At 48.7% G+C, this 15,871-nt stretch overlaps 5 protein-coding genes across 5 annotated transcripts; 3 read left to right on the top strand and 2 right to left on the bottom strand.

Annotated features, from left to right (window-relative positions):
- Positions 1-4,169: 4,169 nt before the first annotated feature.
- On the bottom strand, positions 4,170-5,511 carry VC83_00778 (uncharacterized protein). The gene is made up of 2 exons (XM_024464465.1): positions 5,002-5,511; positions 4,170-4,935 (listed from the first exon to the last, which is right to left on the bottom strand). The coding sequence occupies exons 1-2, from the start codon at positions 5,234-5,236 to the stop codon at positions 4,358-4,360; spliced, it is 813 nt and encodes a 270-aa protein (XP_024327645.1). The 5' UTR covers positions 5,237-5,511; the 3' UTR covers positions 4,170-4,357.
- A 231-nt stretch (positions 5,512-5,742) lies between these two features.
- On the top strand, positions 5,743-7,339 carry YPT1 (GTP-binding protein of the rab). Its single transcript, XM_024464464.1, has 5 exons — positions 5,743-5,906; positions 6,122-6,245; positions 6,296-6,343; positions 6,408-6,635; positions 6,731-7,339. The coding sequence occupies exons 1-5, from the start codon at positions 5,896-5,898 to the stop codon at positions 6,923-6,925; spliced, it is 606 nt and encodes a 201-aa protein (XP_024327650.1). The 5' UTR covers positions 5,743-5,895; the 3' UTR covers positions 6,926-7,339.
- Positions 7,340-8,159: 820 nt separating this feature from the next.
- Positions 8,160-10,968, bottom strand: VC83_00776 (uncharacterized protein). The gene is made up of 2 exons (XM_024464463.1): positions 10,721-10,968; positions 8,160-10,669 (listed from the first exon to the last, which is right to left on the bottom strand). The coding sequence occupies exons 1-2, from the start codon at positions 10,919-10,921 to the stop codon at positions 8,342-8,344; spliced, it is 2,529 nt and encodes an 842-aa protein (XP_024327651.1). The 5' UTR covers positions 10,922-10,968; the 3' UTR covers positions 8,160-8,341.
- A 179-nt stretch (positions 10,969-11,147) lies between these two features.
- On the top strand, positions 11,148-12,458 carry VC83_00775 (uncharacterized protein; the record flags this gene model as incomplete). Its single annotated transcript, XM_024464462.1, has 3 exons — positions 11,148-11,354; positions 11,419-11,628; positions 11,694-12,458. The coding sequence occupies 3 exons, from the start codon at positions 11,148-11,150 to the stop codon at positions 12,456-12,458; spliced, it is 1,182 nt and encodes a 393-aa protein (XP_024327652.1).
- A 461-nt stretch (positions 12,459-12,919) lies between these two features.
- Positions 12,920-14,605, top strand: VC83_00774 (uncharacterized protein; the record flags this gene model as incomplete). Its single annotated transcript, XM_024464461.1, has 2 exons — positions 12,920-13,248; positions 13,324-14,605. The coding sequence occupies 2 exons, from the start codon at positions 12,920-12,922 to the stop codon at positions 14,603-14,605; spliced, it is 1,611 nt and encodes a 536-aa protein (XP_024327653.1).
- Between the last annotated feature and the right edge of the window lie 1,266 nt (positions 14,606-15,871).

Here is a 15,871-nt window from a genome sequence, read left to right as displayed (position 1 = left end):
GATCTGTAGAAATAGATCCATCGATAATATACCAATTGATATTTCTACCAGAATGAGCGACTCTGAGCTATCCGCAATTCCAAGTGACGAAGATGAGGAAATTCAGCGTCTACCACCCCCTTTTCCATTCGAGTCTTCGCCGTCGATAGCTCTACCATTACTACAAATACGGCCACAACTCCCAAATACTCAGTCACTGTTGTTCTTAAAGAATGTATTCAGTAGAACATTGTTAAGCACCAGCCCTGCAACGATGAAGATTGTCTGTATGCAAGATGGCTGTAATTATAAGCCAAAACCGAAGCTTTTATCATGGAATATCACGAGTAATTTGTGGAGGCATGTTGAAAGCATGCATCCTGCATTATACGAAGCTATAAAACCAGGAACTCCATTGCTACAGCGTGCTCAGAGTTCGCAGAGTCAGAGTTCGCAGGATTCGCAGAGCGCTCCGAATATGAGAACAGCCCGAAACGCCCAACAATTCTTTACTCCTCAAGTAGGAGGATCCGTTCTTGCCTCTCGATATAGAGAGTTATTACTTGCATTTATTGTATCTAATAACTTACCAATGAGTCTGGTTGATCGGCCTTCGTTTCGTCAGCTTATTCACCAGCTTAGCCCTTCAACGTTAGCTATAACAATGAGCTCCTTAATGCGCAATTTACACAAGACATTCTGCAACCACCGTATGAAGCTACAGATAGAACTCCAGGCTCATATAATAAAGGGCGGATGGTTATCACTTACGACTGATTCATGGTCTGCAATGAATGGTGCAGAGCACGCTGCGATAACTGTTCATTGGATAAATAACGAATGGGTTCACCAGCACTGTGTTCTTGATATCATACATCTAAAGGAGCCCATTCATTCCGGTGAATATCTTGCAGAGCAGCTTCAAGCTGTTACGGACGACTTTGGTATTACGAACGGAGTCTTTACAATTACTAGAGACAATGCATCGAACAATACAGCAATGCTCGCAGAATTTGAAATAGGGGCATGCACGAGCGTCGTTTCTATACAGCAACCATGGAGCTTTACAGTAAAGGAAGGCGACGTCCGATGCATGGCACACATTATAAACCTTGCGGTTCAAGCAGCTTTAACTATGTTAAAAGCTGTACCATCAGAACAAACGGAATTGTATAGGCTTAAGCAAGGCTTACCCCATACTCAAGGCTTCGTTCTTAATAAAGAAGAAGTGGCAACGGTTCTTATAAAACTACGCCGGCATATCTATGTCTTCCGGAACCGTCGAGCATGAAAAGATGCATTGAAAGTACAAGCATCTGCTATGGGTATTCAGGTGGTTTCAATGTCCCTCGATATGCCTGTATGATGGAACTCAACATATTATATGCTTGAGAACGCTTTGAAGCTTGAGCAGCCGATCAATGCTTTATGTGCTTCGCAAACGATGGATTTAAGTATGCATGATATTATCATTACATCAATAGAATGGCAAGTGTTACATGGACTAAAGGCGTCCTTTAAGATATTCGTCAAACCAGCAGAGCAAGTTCAAGCAGATAATTATCCAACGTTGAATGTCTGTATTCCACACTATCTACGGCTTTTAAATAAGCTTAAGGCAATGGAAAACGCTCCATCGACAACAGCAGCAATAAGCGCAGCTTGTAAAGCGTCGTATAATAAGCTTGATACTTATTATAACCTTGTGACAAATCAAGGCTCAAGCCTCTCGTCAATTGCTACTATCTGCGACCCAAGATTCAACTTAAGTATACACGAATTTTATATGCCAAATAGTGTAGACGCTGTAAAACGAGATAAGGCAAGAGCACAGTTCGCAGCTTGCTATAACCGGTATAAAGACCGTGAGAACGATATATAGGTTGCTGCTATTGAAGCTACTATTGCTGCTGAAACTGAGCAGCCGACGACTCTAAGAGAACTTGATTCCGACGATGAGATGTATCAGCATCGTGGGCCTTCTATTGAGGAAGTTGAGTGGCGACGATGGTTCAAAGAGAATGGTGTCGACCGTAATACTAATATCCTCAAATATTGGCAGGCAAAGCAGTATCAGTATCCAGTTATATCACGGATCGCTCGGGACTATTTGGCAATTCCAGCCTCATCGGCAGCGTCAGAGCGTATATTTAGTGTTGGCGGTGATATAGTCACAAAGAAAAGGAACAGGTTATTACCTTCAACTCTTCAATATCTACTCTTCCTACGGGATTGGGGGGTTATAGGCGATGAGGAGGAGGATAATAGCGAGTAGACAGTTATCATATTTCATTACTATATACTACAGTTGAGCCTCAAAATACTCAAATACTATTCAGCGAGGATTTGTATGAGTATTCGCCGAATACTCCCAGATGGCGAGTATTCGGGAAAACTCTGAATACTATTCGAATACTATGATGGGATAGGACCTATCCCATCTTACTTATATTTTACAGCACTAGATGTAGGATCTCCATATAAGCACTAGCATAGTCTATGCTGCATAGAGAGGCTGTGCTTGCTGCTATACGTGATATGGATGTTATGTACAACCTACATCCTTTATGAGGGATCTTACCAAAATGCAGCGACAGACTTTTAAGGAGTCTACAATTATATCAGATTTCTAGAAAGCAGGAATTTAGCTAGTAAGCCACGTTATAGCTCTTGTAAAGCTACGTACGTACTCACAGCCTAGTCCTATGCCAATGCATACACCTACGCCTACGCCTACGCCTATGCCTCTACCTATATGGGTTTCTACACCAAAACCCTCGGCTTTTAGGGGGGTTGAAGACAGGTTCTAGAGGGTTTTAGTAGCCCCTTGAAGGAGAGCTATAGGAGGCTAGCTTCAATAGCTTGACCTACTAGCTTTTCAATGCTAGATTGAGGAGTTAAAGAAGCGGTCGAGCCGAAGCCGGGCTCGCCTTTAGTTTGGAGGAAAGCTTACGGCCGCAGTGTGGTCGATAGTAGGATGAGATCTTGTCTACTAGCGCAAGATATCTTACGCTAGTATTACTAGCGTTATATTGCCCGTACAATACAGAAAGATTAATCTTTGCACCGTACAATATTAATGTGAAATCTCATGAGAATTTCACAAGATTATGCACTAAACACGTGATTAATCCTATGACTTACAAGGCCCGTGCAATGCTTGTACAAACTTTTCTACCACGTTATTCCCAACTTTCCCCCGATTAGCCAGACCACCTGTCAAAATGTCATCAGCGCTCCAGAATCTAGTGAAATTTCCGATCTTAATTCTGACATCTTTAACTCTCAATTGGTAGAATCTCCACCTCTACCATCAATTCAAAGCTCATCGTCGTCAAAGAATGTTACTCGTACAAGCTGGGTATGGAGTCATATGCCTGGCTCTATAGACACGGTATATTGCAAAGTAGGCTCTAACGTTATACTCTGGCGATGCAAGTATTGCACAAGTGAATATCCAATTCGTGGGGGAACTGCTCATATTGGGCGACATCTTAATAAGGAGCACTCAGTATTTGAAAGTGAAAGGCCTACAATTATTGCTCGACAGTTGAGTATCCAGACTGCAATTCAGCATGCACAAGAGTCTCAGTCAAAGCGCTGTCGAGTCGATGTGGATATCAACCAGGAAGAGCTAAAGCAGCTTCTCATTCGTTGGATTGTAGGCAGTTCTGTCTCCTTTCGTATGATTGAATCCTCTCAATTTCGAAACCTTCTCTACTTTCTGAATCCAAATATCAACAAAGCCCTTCCCATGAGCCTAAGGACCCAATTCCTGACCCAGAAGCCCTCCAAACTGAGATCAAGAGCGAGGGCGAGGGCGAGAGTGGGAGAGAGGGTAGGAGTGGGAGCGAAGAAGTGATAATTTTATAGAATGGCTTGATTATGTATCTTTATATACAAATTACTATGGAGAGATACTTACAGTCGCAATTGAGACGAGCCGCGTATTGCTTCCTCTCGGGTTGGGCAGCCGCGTATTGAGTTTGGTCACGACGATTACCGCTTTTGTCATATTTACGTGAAAGAGATTCAGCTACAGTGAGTAAAAGCATATCTTCATGCCAAGGGTGCGTGGAAGTGATGGCGGATGTGATACTTGATGGGTGGGTGAAAATGTCTCACTATCCTGCAAATTTGCCAGCGACGACGCAGAGGGTACCTCGCGGGAAGTTATTAGTCAAGCGGCCCTCTGTTTCAATAATACTGCCAGTTGGTGTGAGGAGTGTTTATAATATATACAGTACGTGTACAGAAACGACAGCGCAAAAACCAGGTATGCCAACCCCATTCCCCAAAAAAACCCATATCAAAACATCAAGCCCGTGATCGTCGTGGCGCTTGTCCCTCTCCGATCGTACAAATCTTTCCATCCCATCTACTCCTCCCTTGTTCTCCAATCCCCCACCGTCGTACAACACGGCGCCAACGACCCCTCCGGCTCCTTATTCCTCCCCCCCAACAACCAATCCGTCAACCCCACCACCTTCGCCCCAACCCCCTTCTCCCAATTTCCCCCCTCCTGCACATGCTCAATAACATGCTTCACGATCCTGCCCTCCTCATCAAACTGAAAAATAAACAATCCCGTAAACTCATCCTCCGCCCTCGTCGCCACCCCGCCCTTATCCCCCCCCATCTTCTTCCCAATCGTCCGCCACCTCACCACCAGCTGCTCGCGCGGCGCAACGCTCGTAGGGTCGAAGCCCGCGGGGCTGGGGGACTTCACCATTCGCTCCGACAGGATCTCGAGACGCACGTTGCCGATTATGGGAACACGGCCCCAGGCGATGGGGGAGGTCCAGACGGCGGCGATGTAGGCGACGCGGCCGTGGACGGCGGGGAGGTGGGGGTGGGTCGAGGGGAAGAGGTGGAGTGTTATTTGGGGGGAGAGGATGGCGGTGGGGAGGGGTGTGAGGAGGAGGGAGGGGAGGAGGGGTTGGAGTGTGCGTAGGGCTGGGACATGACTAGTTAGCGGGTGTAAATGGTTGAGGGAGTGGGGGGATGGGGGGTGCGACGTACTCTTGCCTAGCTTGAGGGTGCGTTCGTCGGGGGGGTTGTAGTCTTTGCCGGCGCCTTCAGGCTGGGGAAGTGGGAATGAACCCGAGAATGGTGTTGCTGGGGTTGTGGGAGGAGTTGCGACGGCAGCATAGCTGCGCGCGTAGGCATTCTGGGCCGATAAGCATGACGGTGGGAGGAGCTGTAGCTTGCGAAGGGCGGGGCCGTTGCGACGGAGCATGAAACGCGTGGAAGACATCAGCCCGGCGTTCGATTGAGGCCTATGCAAGACATGGAGTCATTGAAAGTGATGGTGGTTATCGCATTAGTACAGATATTTGCTGTGCTGGGGATAGAAGCTTCGTGGTGGAGGGAGACCTTGGGGAGGGGGAGCAGGATTTCGCTAATCGGTGTCATAGAGCCGCCACTAAACCAAACTGCGGAATAAAGGCGTCATAACGTCTGGATTGCTGCAATGCGCTTTATCTACAAGAATGAATACAAACTGTATAAAACAGTTACAATTATAATCAATATATCTCGCATTCACTCATGTTTACATCGGTTTGTTGACATTTAACAGCCGTTGGCACAGCCCCCCAAACTTTTCGGGTGATGACGCAGCTTTGATGATACCGGCGCTAAATGGAGATAACACTCGCTTAGACTGCCCCATTTGTCGTGCGTCCCCTGTCAGCGCGCCTCTTAAACGACTCCTCCCGCGGCAGACACACCAGTCTGTCTTTCTGGTAAGCCTCCGCCTCCTCCATCTCTCCATCTCTCCATCTCCAGACCACAGATCTACTACTACTTTCACCCACTTCCTGCAACTTCACAACAAGAGACATCTTCCCGCAGACGCCTCTACGCCCTTCCATACAACCCCATTTTATTATCTTCTGCAAATAATCCGCCATCATGAATCCAGAGTAGTACGTTCAGCTCCAGCCCAGCCCTGCCTGACTCCAGACTCGGCCATATAAAGATTATGGAAACCGTTCGACTGACTTTTGCTCCCACCATAGTGTATACACCACTCCCCATCACAACCATCTCAGCATCGCAATCAGAACAAAATGGCGACAACAGCTAGACCCTGGGCATACCGTCCCCAACATACGGAGGCTGACGTGGATCCTTCCAGATACGATTACCTCTTCAAGCTCCTCCTTATCGGAGACTCTGGTGTTGGAAAGTCCTGTTTACTCCTACGATTCGCAGACGACACATACACTGAGTCCTACATCTCCACCATCGGTGTTGACTTCGTACGTTGCTACAACCCGAGGCTCTTGAAACGCTGGCTGACGAACGACAGAAAATCAGGACGATTGAGTTAGATGGCAAGACCGTGAAGCTACAAATTGTATGACTCCCGGCAGGCACCCCACCAAATATATAGGAAACTGGGCGCTAACATAATGATACAGTGGGATACCGCAGGCCAAGAGCGCTTCAGGACCATCACATCTTCCTATTACCGTGGCGCACACGGCATCTGCGTCGTCTACGATGTCACCGATATGGACTCCTTCAACAACGTGAAGCAGTGGCTGCAGGAGATTGACAGATACGCCACAGAGGGTGTCAACAAGCTCCTCGTGGGCAACAAGAGCGATATGTCGGACAAGAAGGTCGTCGAGTACACAGTTGCCAAGGTACGATGCCTCCAGGTGACGCTGTCACATGACAGACCCTGCACCCCGTGGTCATCCCCGATCAGAACAAAGAGTCACTAACATCTGTCTCCCAGGAATTCGCCGATTCACTGGGCATCCCCTTCCTCGAGACCTCCGCCAAGAACGCCAGCAACGTCGAGCAAGCCTTCCTCACAATGGCCCGCCAGATCAAGGAGCGCATGGGCACGACGACCGCGAACAACAAGCCCACCGTGCAAGTCACCGGCGGGCAAGGAGTACAGTCAGGGTCCGCTGGCGGCTGCTGTTAAATACTTCTTCTCGACACGTTACATTCATTCATCGGCCCCGCAGAACTGTTTACACCATGGAATTTCCAGTTTTTTCGTTGTCTCGCATTAGAATCGCGTTCGTGTCCGACCCCGCATCGACGCAACCCCACCTTAATAATGGATGACGAGACGGGAGGAGAGGGCCAGGTTGATTTCGCCCATGAATGTGGCTTCCGCAGTTAGTCCCACGGCGATGCTTGACTTTTCTTTCTCTCCCGAGGAGCTTTGTTTTCAAGGATGGTAGAGGAGAGCTGGATTGTGCAATAGGCGTGGATAGGGGATCTTTTTTATTTTTGATGTGGTACATGCCCCCCCCCCTTTTTTTGTTCCCTGGCAAAGCTGCGTTGTTGTTTTGTTAGGTTGCGCCTGGTTTTGTTTTGTTTTGTTTTGTTTTGTTTTTTCAGATCGGTTCCTTCGTTTCCCCGATAGGCAAGAATGGGAGACTGGTGAATACTTTGACTATGCTTTTGTTGTGACTGGGTTGATTGTGATGTGATAGACGGTTGCTGCCTGTTTTACTTCAGGGACTGGGACAACTGGTGATTCCCACGTTTACAGGCGTTGATTTAGGTAACTGACTATTATGTGGGGTGCCTAATGCAGCTCAAACGCTGAGATGCATTAATGCACATGTATTTGATATAGCGCCGGAGTCTATTCATGCAAGCAAGTGGTGGAGGCATCAGGATACAAGTTAACGAAATCCTGTGTGGTTTATTCTCGGCTGTACGGATTGAACAGTGCTGGCGCAACCTGAGGTACATCAGAAGAGGGAAGAGGGCAGTGAATATGGAATGGGTCGAGCAGGGACTGACGACAACAGCATTTGCTAACGACAACAGCAGCCACGACAACAGTACACTTAACGACAACGACACACTGATTTTATCCATGCCTTGCTAGTTAGAAACATTTTAGTTAACTGCACAAGTCACAACTTAATTTCCCGCGGTCTCTACCCTGAACGGCGATTCAGGGCCATGAACGAAGCTGAACTCGGAAGCTTCAAGGACAGGGAACACTTCTGGCACCGAGATTAAAGCCATGCTGAAGGGATTGATAGATCGTCGTTAACAGACAGATATAATTCAAATACTGAGACTTGGGCTATGTAAAGAGTAGGTGGCAAAGTTAGGATGCATAGTTGTCACAATGAAAGAAAGTCGGAGGGCTAGGGTCCTCAAAATCCTCAAAATACCAACAGACTCGTAAGCGAGTTCGTAGATATCAAATCCGTTTCATTATTTCTATCAGTTTGGTCATCAATACTCTTGCTCGCTCGCTACAGGCATCCAGACTCATTCAATAACCCCAACAAAGTCATCATGCGTAGAAGAAGCAACCGCACCCTACGCCCTAACTCCATCCCTCACCGTCGATGAGATGGTTCGCACATTACATATCCTCATCATCATCTCCCCTCAACCTTTTCTCAGCCACTTCCCGGATCTTCTCTCCCAACACCCTCCTCTCATACCTCTCAGCCACCTTCACCGCAGCCTCCATCATCCTCCCCGTTTGATCCTTCATCAAGCCCACCAACTCAAGCGCTTTCATACCCCTCTCCTCTCCTTCCCTACACTCCACCGCCAACAACTGCAACAGCGTCTTATCGACCTCCACGTCCCTTCTCGCCAGCTTCGTGCGCTGTGAATGCGTTGCATGAGTCGCCTCCAGCAAGTCACCCAACAGGCTCGAAAGGAGGTTATTCCTCACAAACGACTCCTCAAGCTTGTCTTTCTCCGTCTGCGCGTTCGCAACCTCCTCATCCTCCTCGTTCACAACGCGCGACGAGATCGGGATCGCAAAGTCGAACTCAGAAAGCAGCGGCTTGGGGAAGTAAGGATGCGTATCCTGGCCCTTAAGAATAATACAGTGGAATTTCCCATCCGCGACAGCCACGGGCCAGTAACTCTCTGTCTTGCGGCCTGATGCAAGGCGCGCTAATAGCTTGGTGTCGAGGAGAGGCACCCAGCGCCCCTGCGAGGGTGTGCGCCAGTGGATCAGCGTGAGAAGCGTGCCAGTTGAGTCGTAGATGCATGGGTCGCCGGAGTCGGAGAAGAAGACCGATTTCACCGTTGCTCCAGAGGGCAAGGCGACCACATCCTCAGACTGGCATGTTTCGTCTCGCTTGACGTTATCGATGCTGTAGAGGAGGGTGGTGTTACCATCTGCGCCGACGGGGCCATTGCCCATTGTCAGGACGTAGTCACGCCACGAGGCACAGGTGACGGCTGGGGAGGACTTCTGGCGGTAGACGCGGTAGGGGGTTAGGAAGAGGGTGAAGACGCGGATGTAGTTTGCGGATGTGGTGACGGTGATGAAGGATTCGGAGAGGGAGATGGCGGTGATACTCTCGCCTTTTGGGAGCGTGGTGCGCCAGTCCGAACGCTCTGTCCAGGTTTCATGGGGGCGGTAGAAGAGGGTTGCGTCGACATCGTCGTGGGGTTGTGCTGAGAAGAGCGTTCCGTGGGTGGAGAGGCACGCTTTGTCATAGAGGAATGTGTCGGTGAAGTGAAAGTCGCGCTGGAAGTCGCGGTCGTAGAACTCCACGGTCACAGTGTGGTGGGTGTCTTGGTTGACGGTCCAGACGAACCCGAGGAGGTTGAGGCAGAGGTACTTGCGGTCGCCCTGCCAGGGCGTAGCTCCTGGTTGAAATGCTGCATGTGTGCGAGGTTGCCAGATAGAACTAATAGCTTGACGCTTGTCCCAGTGGGCATCGTCGTCCAGTATACCCGCTGGCCGTTTACCATTATAGTTCAGTCCAGAGGCGTAACCAGCTCCGTCGTCGTCTTCTATAAAGTCATCGTCACCGCCCATCACAGAGCCCAGAATGTCATCGATAGTATCCGGTGTCCCTCCACGGAAAGGGCGGAGTGGCATGTCCGTTTTGGAGTGGCCATTTTGCCTCTGGATATTTGATGAAATCTCTCCTAGGCGTGGGGCGCCAGTACGTTCTCCTGGTGAAGGTTGGAGTCCGAGTTCCAGCAGACCGGCATGCTCTTCGGGTACGATATCATAATGGATATATATCTCACCATCGGTATTGGAGAATGACAGCAGATTATGCCGCGGGTGCCAGGCCAAGTCCATGACGTTGGCATAATCATGCCTGGCGATTACTTTCTGGGATTTAGTGTTCCAGAGCAGAATCGTTCTATCCTTTCCGGCAGTAGCAAGTATAGATCCGTTTGGTGACCAAGCCAAAGCTGTGACGTCTCCCATATGTCCATTGGTGAATGTTCCTTGCACTTTCCAGTCGCTTGTCGAAACTATCTGGATATCTCTTGTGGCTGTAGGCGCAGCAAATGCTATGCCATTGGGGTGCCATGCAACCCTCGAGCTGATTTCGGAGTCCGTGTCAACGTTGCGGATAACACCGTCGATTTTCGTAACAAGCTCCGGTTCCTCGGTCGAGAGTTTGTAAATATACACTACTCCATCTGTGCATGACAGTGCAATGTATTTTCCGCTAGGGTGATATGACAAATGCTTGACGGGCTTCCCTTGGTCTCTCAAATAGATGCAGGTATTCGGGTCCGAGACCTTCACAATCTTTACGGTGAGCTCGTCACTTGCTACCGCAACCCAGCTTTGGTCCGGCGAGAGCTTGACATCTCGAATTGGCAATGTGCAGCGGACGAGGAATTTATCGAAGGCGTTGGTGAGCATGGAGTACATGCTAACTGTCCCATCTTCAGAGCCGGCTATGAAGAAATCTTTCTGCACAAAGAATCAGTATAGCTTGGTTCAAAAGTAATCATATCAACCCACCGCCGCAGTGACACCCAGATTCTGCTCCTGGCAATCATCAATGTTCGTAGGTTCGCCATCGCTCATATACGTGTAGATACGGATAGTATTGTTGCTTCCCACAGTAACCAGTTTGCTCCCATCAGGGGTATATGTACAATATGTTGGTCCCTCCGTATGCGCCGGGCGCCCACGAAGTTTAATTTGCGCAGCAGTAGCCATTTTCTTCGGTGTTGTCGGAAAATAACCGTCGGCGCATGGAAGTGGTGATGTTGAAAATGGCAGACGCGGGACGGTTTCGCGGTGGACGCGACGCGACAAAAAGACCACTTACACAGATCGGACCCCTGTCGGTTCTCCAATCGGACCCAACCCCACTTCGGATGCTACCCCTCGCATTTGGGCTCTGACTTTGGATTCAACCACAACCAAATCCACAGGCTCCAAGATGTCTCGCTCCACGGATCCTGGCCATTTTTTTCAAACCGATGCTTCAGAGGCCATCCGCGCGCGGCGGGCAGCGAAGTCTGGTAACAAGAATGGCGATCCTACCAAGCTGACATCTAAGATCTTGGATGTGGCCGTGGACCCGTTATCGCCGACATGCTTGTTTGTGGCAGAAAGTGCTGGGTGTCTCAGAAAAGTCAACGTTGAAGTAGGTGAGCCAACCCATCTCAAAGTGACATGGATTTAGCCAAAGCTGACTGTGGGCACTGTAGTCTAAAGATACGAAGACTGTTTATCGCGGTCCAACTGCCCCTCTCACCTCAGTGGCCATTGGTGGACACAATGCTCAAACAGTATTCGCGGGATGCTGGGACAAAGACATTTGGAGCTGGGACCGGGAAACTACGGTCGTAGGCAAGAAGTTCAAGGGACACTCAGATTTCGTGAAGACCGTTGTCTGCGTGAATATATCGGACAAAGATGTATGTCCCGAACACCCTCTGCCTATGCTTCAAACACAGGGTTGGACTGACCAGACGGACTATAGTGCTTGATTAGCGGAGGGGCAGACAAGAAGATAATAGTCTGGGATATTGCCACTGGACAACGATTGTACACTATACGAGACAAGATGGACACCCTCCTTGCCATCCAGCATCTAGCGGTGGATCCGATTGACTCGACTCCCGATGAAATTATATTTGCAACGTCCAGCAGCGACCCAAAGATCCGCAGATGGCGTGCTACTCTGACTGAAGGAGAGCAGATCCTAGAAGATGTGGACAACAACGCAGCAGTGGTTTCAAAGACAGAGGGCATCAATGAGCACGAAACTAGCGTATACAGGCTGCTATTTGATTCCGATTACGGAGACTTATGGTCAGCAAGCGCTGATGGCAATGCGAAGTGCTTATCAAGAGCTCGAGCATGGGCAACGGAGGACACATTTGAGCATGGAGACTATGTTCGCTCTGTTGCCCTTACTCCAGATTGGGTTATAACAGCTGGGCGAAATGAGGATGTTAAGGTTTGGGACCGTGATACTGGCAAGCTCCACCACATATATGATGGTCATTTTGAGGAAGTTACTGGGCTAGCAATCATGAAGGATGGGAGGGAAGTTGTCAGTGTGAGTATTGATGGCACTGTGCGTACGTGGCCACTAGACAAGGTCTCCCTTCAAAAGGCGATAAAGGGGAAAGAAGAAAAGGACAAGGGGGTTGTCAAGGAAGTTGAACCAGTGGTTGCAAAAGACTTGATGACGGCAGATGAAGAAGCCGAGCTGGCTGAACTTATGGACGATAGTGATTGAAAGTCATTTATGATTATACACCTCCTGTGTCATTGTCCGCAATAGTGGGTTTATCTTACATGCTTCTGCCTCAACCAATTCCTTTGGTATATGGCAAAATGTGCAAGTGCAAGTCTTTTAATCCGTTGGTGGGGAAATGTGCCAGTGTGTTTGTAGGATATTCACTCCTGCCCTGACCGGTGACAAACTTCCCATTGCCAACCTCTGCCTCCTTTTAAGATTTCACAACCAACTGCATTTATCTTCAACTAAATAATAACAACAACCCCACAAACAATTTTCCGCTACTAAATACACATCTTCACAAAATTGGGCGGCCTATCAGTGCAATTTCACTGCACCTTTGTTACAACCCTCGACCAGTGATTTCCACCTTCAACACATCTTTTTTCCTCAACACACTTCAAATCCAATTCGGACCACAAGATCTAGACCTCCTCTGCAGACTCGAAGCTGCCACTATGGTGGACGACTTTATGATAGGCAAAAAGCCTTTGGTAAAACGACATGTTCTGAAGTCAGAGATTCGCCGAGTTGACTTTCACCCGTTGGAAGAACCCGAAGTAGAATCTTCAGACCATTCCACCATAGCAGACACTCGACAACGGGACGAAACGGGCTTCATGAACGATTTCGACTATGACGTGGAAGATCGCACTGTGAAGCAGATCATCGCCTTGGGCTGCGATGTTTCCGTGAGCAAGAAAGTTGTTGCTGATACCCTGGATCGAATCGAGAGACTCGGACAACACCCAGAACAGCCTGGCCGAACTGCCAGGGTTGAAGTCTTGTAAGTGGCTATCTGAGTTTTAGTTCTATAGTCGATAATTGTACGTCATTGAAGATCGATCTGACTCTGACACAGCTATTTCGTTTCGCATGTCATGCAATCACACTCGAGGCAGATGTTGATCCAGCAAGCCTCCAATCCATTCAAGAACCCCAGACATATGGCCACCGTCGTAACTCGCCTTCTGGAAATATATCTTGCTGGTAACCCTGATATCCGCTTCCTCATCATCACTTACCCCATGCATCATCTTTCCCTCATGCTGGCTCTGCGCGATCATATTGGATCAGACGTCTTCAAGGTTGTCACCATAGTCCCGGCAGCTCCTTTCGCTCAACGGACATCCAGCCTTGTTGAAGGAGGGGAGGATTTCACTCATGGACGGCAATCCCCTACTATATACGACTTTGAGAGGACTTCTTCCCCACCATCTAACCCGTTCTTTACCCCCGACGAACCAAGCGAGAGTATTGGAAAGCCCGACTTCGTCCTTTATACAACGTCACCCTTTGACACAGTCGAGCGTGTCCCGATTCGCATGGACTTGCTTATTCAAGAGATCGAGGAATTCGTCAACCCCGCGGAATACCCTTTCCCTATCACGGGGCCCCGTCCAGCAGTTGCATGGAACTCAGAGCCAACGGGTCTGCCACACCCTCTCTCCAATGTTACGAGAGCAGGAATTGACACGCCGCTTGAGCCCATCGACGTCGACGCCGCTGTCAGATACCAGACTTCCAAATTGATGGCGAAGTACCAGTATCAGCGCCTTAAGCGGTATCCAGGCGCCCCTCCACGTGAACCAGATGTGGTTAATGCCCAGTGGGAGCACACGTACAAGAAGGTCTACAAGGCTTTCCGAAAGATCAAGCTTGGGAAAGACAAGCCTGACCTTGTTGGCGCGTCCATAAACCCCAGTGATGATGAGAAGGCAGATGACGAAGGTGATCCGGAGAATTCTGAGGATGAGTCTGACGATGCGAGCATCACATCTATCCCCATAACGCCTATTAAGGACGACACGAGCATCAAATCTATCCCCATAACGCCTATTAAGGACGACACGAGCATCAAATCTATCCCCATAACGCCTATCAAGGACGACGCAGGCGTAACAGCAGTCAACGAAGACCCCTTTCAAGACGGCACAGAGGCAGACAATGCGAGTACTGGAACTGTCGAACGTCACCCTATCAACTCTGAGGAGGAGCTATTCTCCGCCGAAGGAAGCTCTCCACAACCTTCCTTGAAGGAGAAAGTCTCTTTCTCGCCCCTCTCCATGTCATACTCATTTGAGAAGAGGTCGAGCGATGGATCATCGGGGTTCTGGGCTCAATACGCTGAGGACCACCTTTGATGGGAGATGCACGCGGCAGCGTCCACCGGCGGCGCAATTTCTATGATTGTACGATTTATTGAATTCCAGACACGGAACGAAGGGATTGGTTGCATGTCCATTTTTTCTGCGAGATACCAAAAATAAATAAAACCTCTGAAAACAAATCAGACAGGAGGATGGATAACCTGTGTTTCTTTTGATCGATTTATTGGATTTTGCGGACAGGCGAAAGAACCTTCTGGAATGCAGGCAGAGGATATTTTGCATTGACTTTATGAGCAGTGCCAGACGAGCTAGGAATGATAGTTAAGGATTGATGATGAAAGGAGGGCTTCGATAACATTAAAGATACCCAAGCAAAGTTTGTTGTACGAGCATCTACAATAAAAACATTTCTCCACAATATCCTTCAGTGCCTTGTTTGTGTGCCACTTGTAAACCCTAGCCATTAATATAAGTGCTCCCCTTCGTCGTATTTGGCCCCTCTTCAAATAGATCCTCGAAACCGCAGGAAAATGCGGTCCGACGCTACGAAGGGGGACTCCCGGAAGACGCCAGTCTTCAACTCTGCACTCCCATCCTCGTTATTCGATCGGCCTTGACCGCGACTCAGTCTTCCAACGGGAGGGCGGAGTGCTGACAGTATCCACACAGTGACAGTAGACGGACGTGGTGGCAGAATAGCCAGTGACAGTGACAACACACACCTCATCCCTCACCAAATCCTTCAGTAAAAATCAGTAGAGCTTACATGTACGAAAGTGAGTCACCATAGTTTTGTTTTTGAAGTTGGTAATGTCGCGAACATTGAGTTGGATGATTGCTGTAACGAGGTAGTTTAAGGTTAGGAAGGATTTATCCCCTTTTTTAAGAGGTTTTGAAACCAAGTTTTGTGATTTGGCACCTTTTTTTTTGGTTTTAGTCGAACTTCATATCCCTTTTAGGTTATTTTGAAGCTGAAGCTAGGTTTTTTTGGTTATGGTACTCACTGGAGATGTTGGAATAATCGCCGTCTTCTGGTTCTAACGATGGATGCCGACTTTTACATCTACAGTTGCAGGGAATCAGGGCTAGATAGATATCACAACAAGCACCCACAATTCACCTCAACATCATAACACAATCTTCCGAGTAACGGGCTTGAATTCGAATGTATACCACGCACACTCCCTCCCTCCCAGCCGGCTATCCATCCAGCCCCTCTTCAACCTTCGCGCTATCCCCAGAATCTCACATACAATTACACCCCCATCCCTTCCTCATCCCCAAACCCAAACGCTCCAA

Source organism: Pseudogymnoascus destructans, assembly GCF_001641265.1.
Source record: "Pseudogymnoascus destructans isolate 20631-21 unplaced genomic scaffold scaffold_2, whole genome shotgun sequence".
In the NCBI taxonomy this organism is placed as follows: Eukaryota; Fungi; Ascomycota; class Leotiomycetes; order Thelebolales; family Thelebolaceae; genus Pseudogymnoascus; species Pseudogymnoascus destructans.
Note: the sequence above shows the minus strand (reverse complement) of the source record. Positions and strands in the feature narration are given on the sequence as shown.

What these genes read in the sequence shown, in the direction of transcription:
- YPT1 (XM_024464464.1), top strand. An exon ending in CCACCATCGGTGTTGACTTC is followed by an intron (nt 6,246 to 6,295) that starts GTACGTTGCTAC and finishes GACGAACGACAG; the next exon opens with AAAATCAGGACGATTGAGTT. An exon ending in TCGAGTACACAGTTGCCAAG is followed by an intron (nt 6,636 to 6,730) that starts GTACGATGCCTC and finishes TCTGTCTCCCAG; the next exon opens with GAATTCGCCGATTCACTGGG.
- VC83_00778 (XM_024464465.1), bottom strand. Translation starts at nt 5,236, where the DNA reads ATGTCTTCCACGCGTTTCATGCTCCGTCGCAACGGCCCCGCCCTTCGC. An exon ending in CACCCTCAAGCTAGGCAAGA is followed by an intron (nt 4,936 to 5,001) that starts GTACGTCGCACC and finishes GTCATGTCCCAG; the next exon opens with CCCTACGCACACTCCAACCC.
- VC83_00776 (XM_024464463.1), bottom strand. Translation starts at nt 10,921, where the DNA reads ATGGCTACTGCTGCGCAAATTAAACTTCGTGGGCGCCCGGCGCATACG. An exon ending in ATCTGGGTGTCACTGCGGCG is followed by an intron (nt 10,670 to 10,720) that starts GTGGGTTGATAT and finishes TTCTTTGTGCAG; the next exon opens with AAAGATTTCTTCATAGCCGG.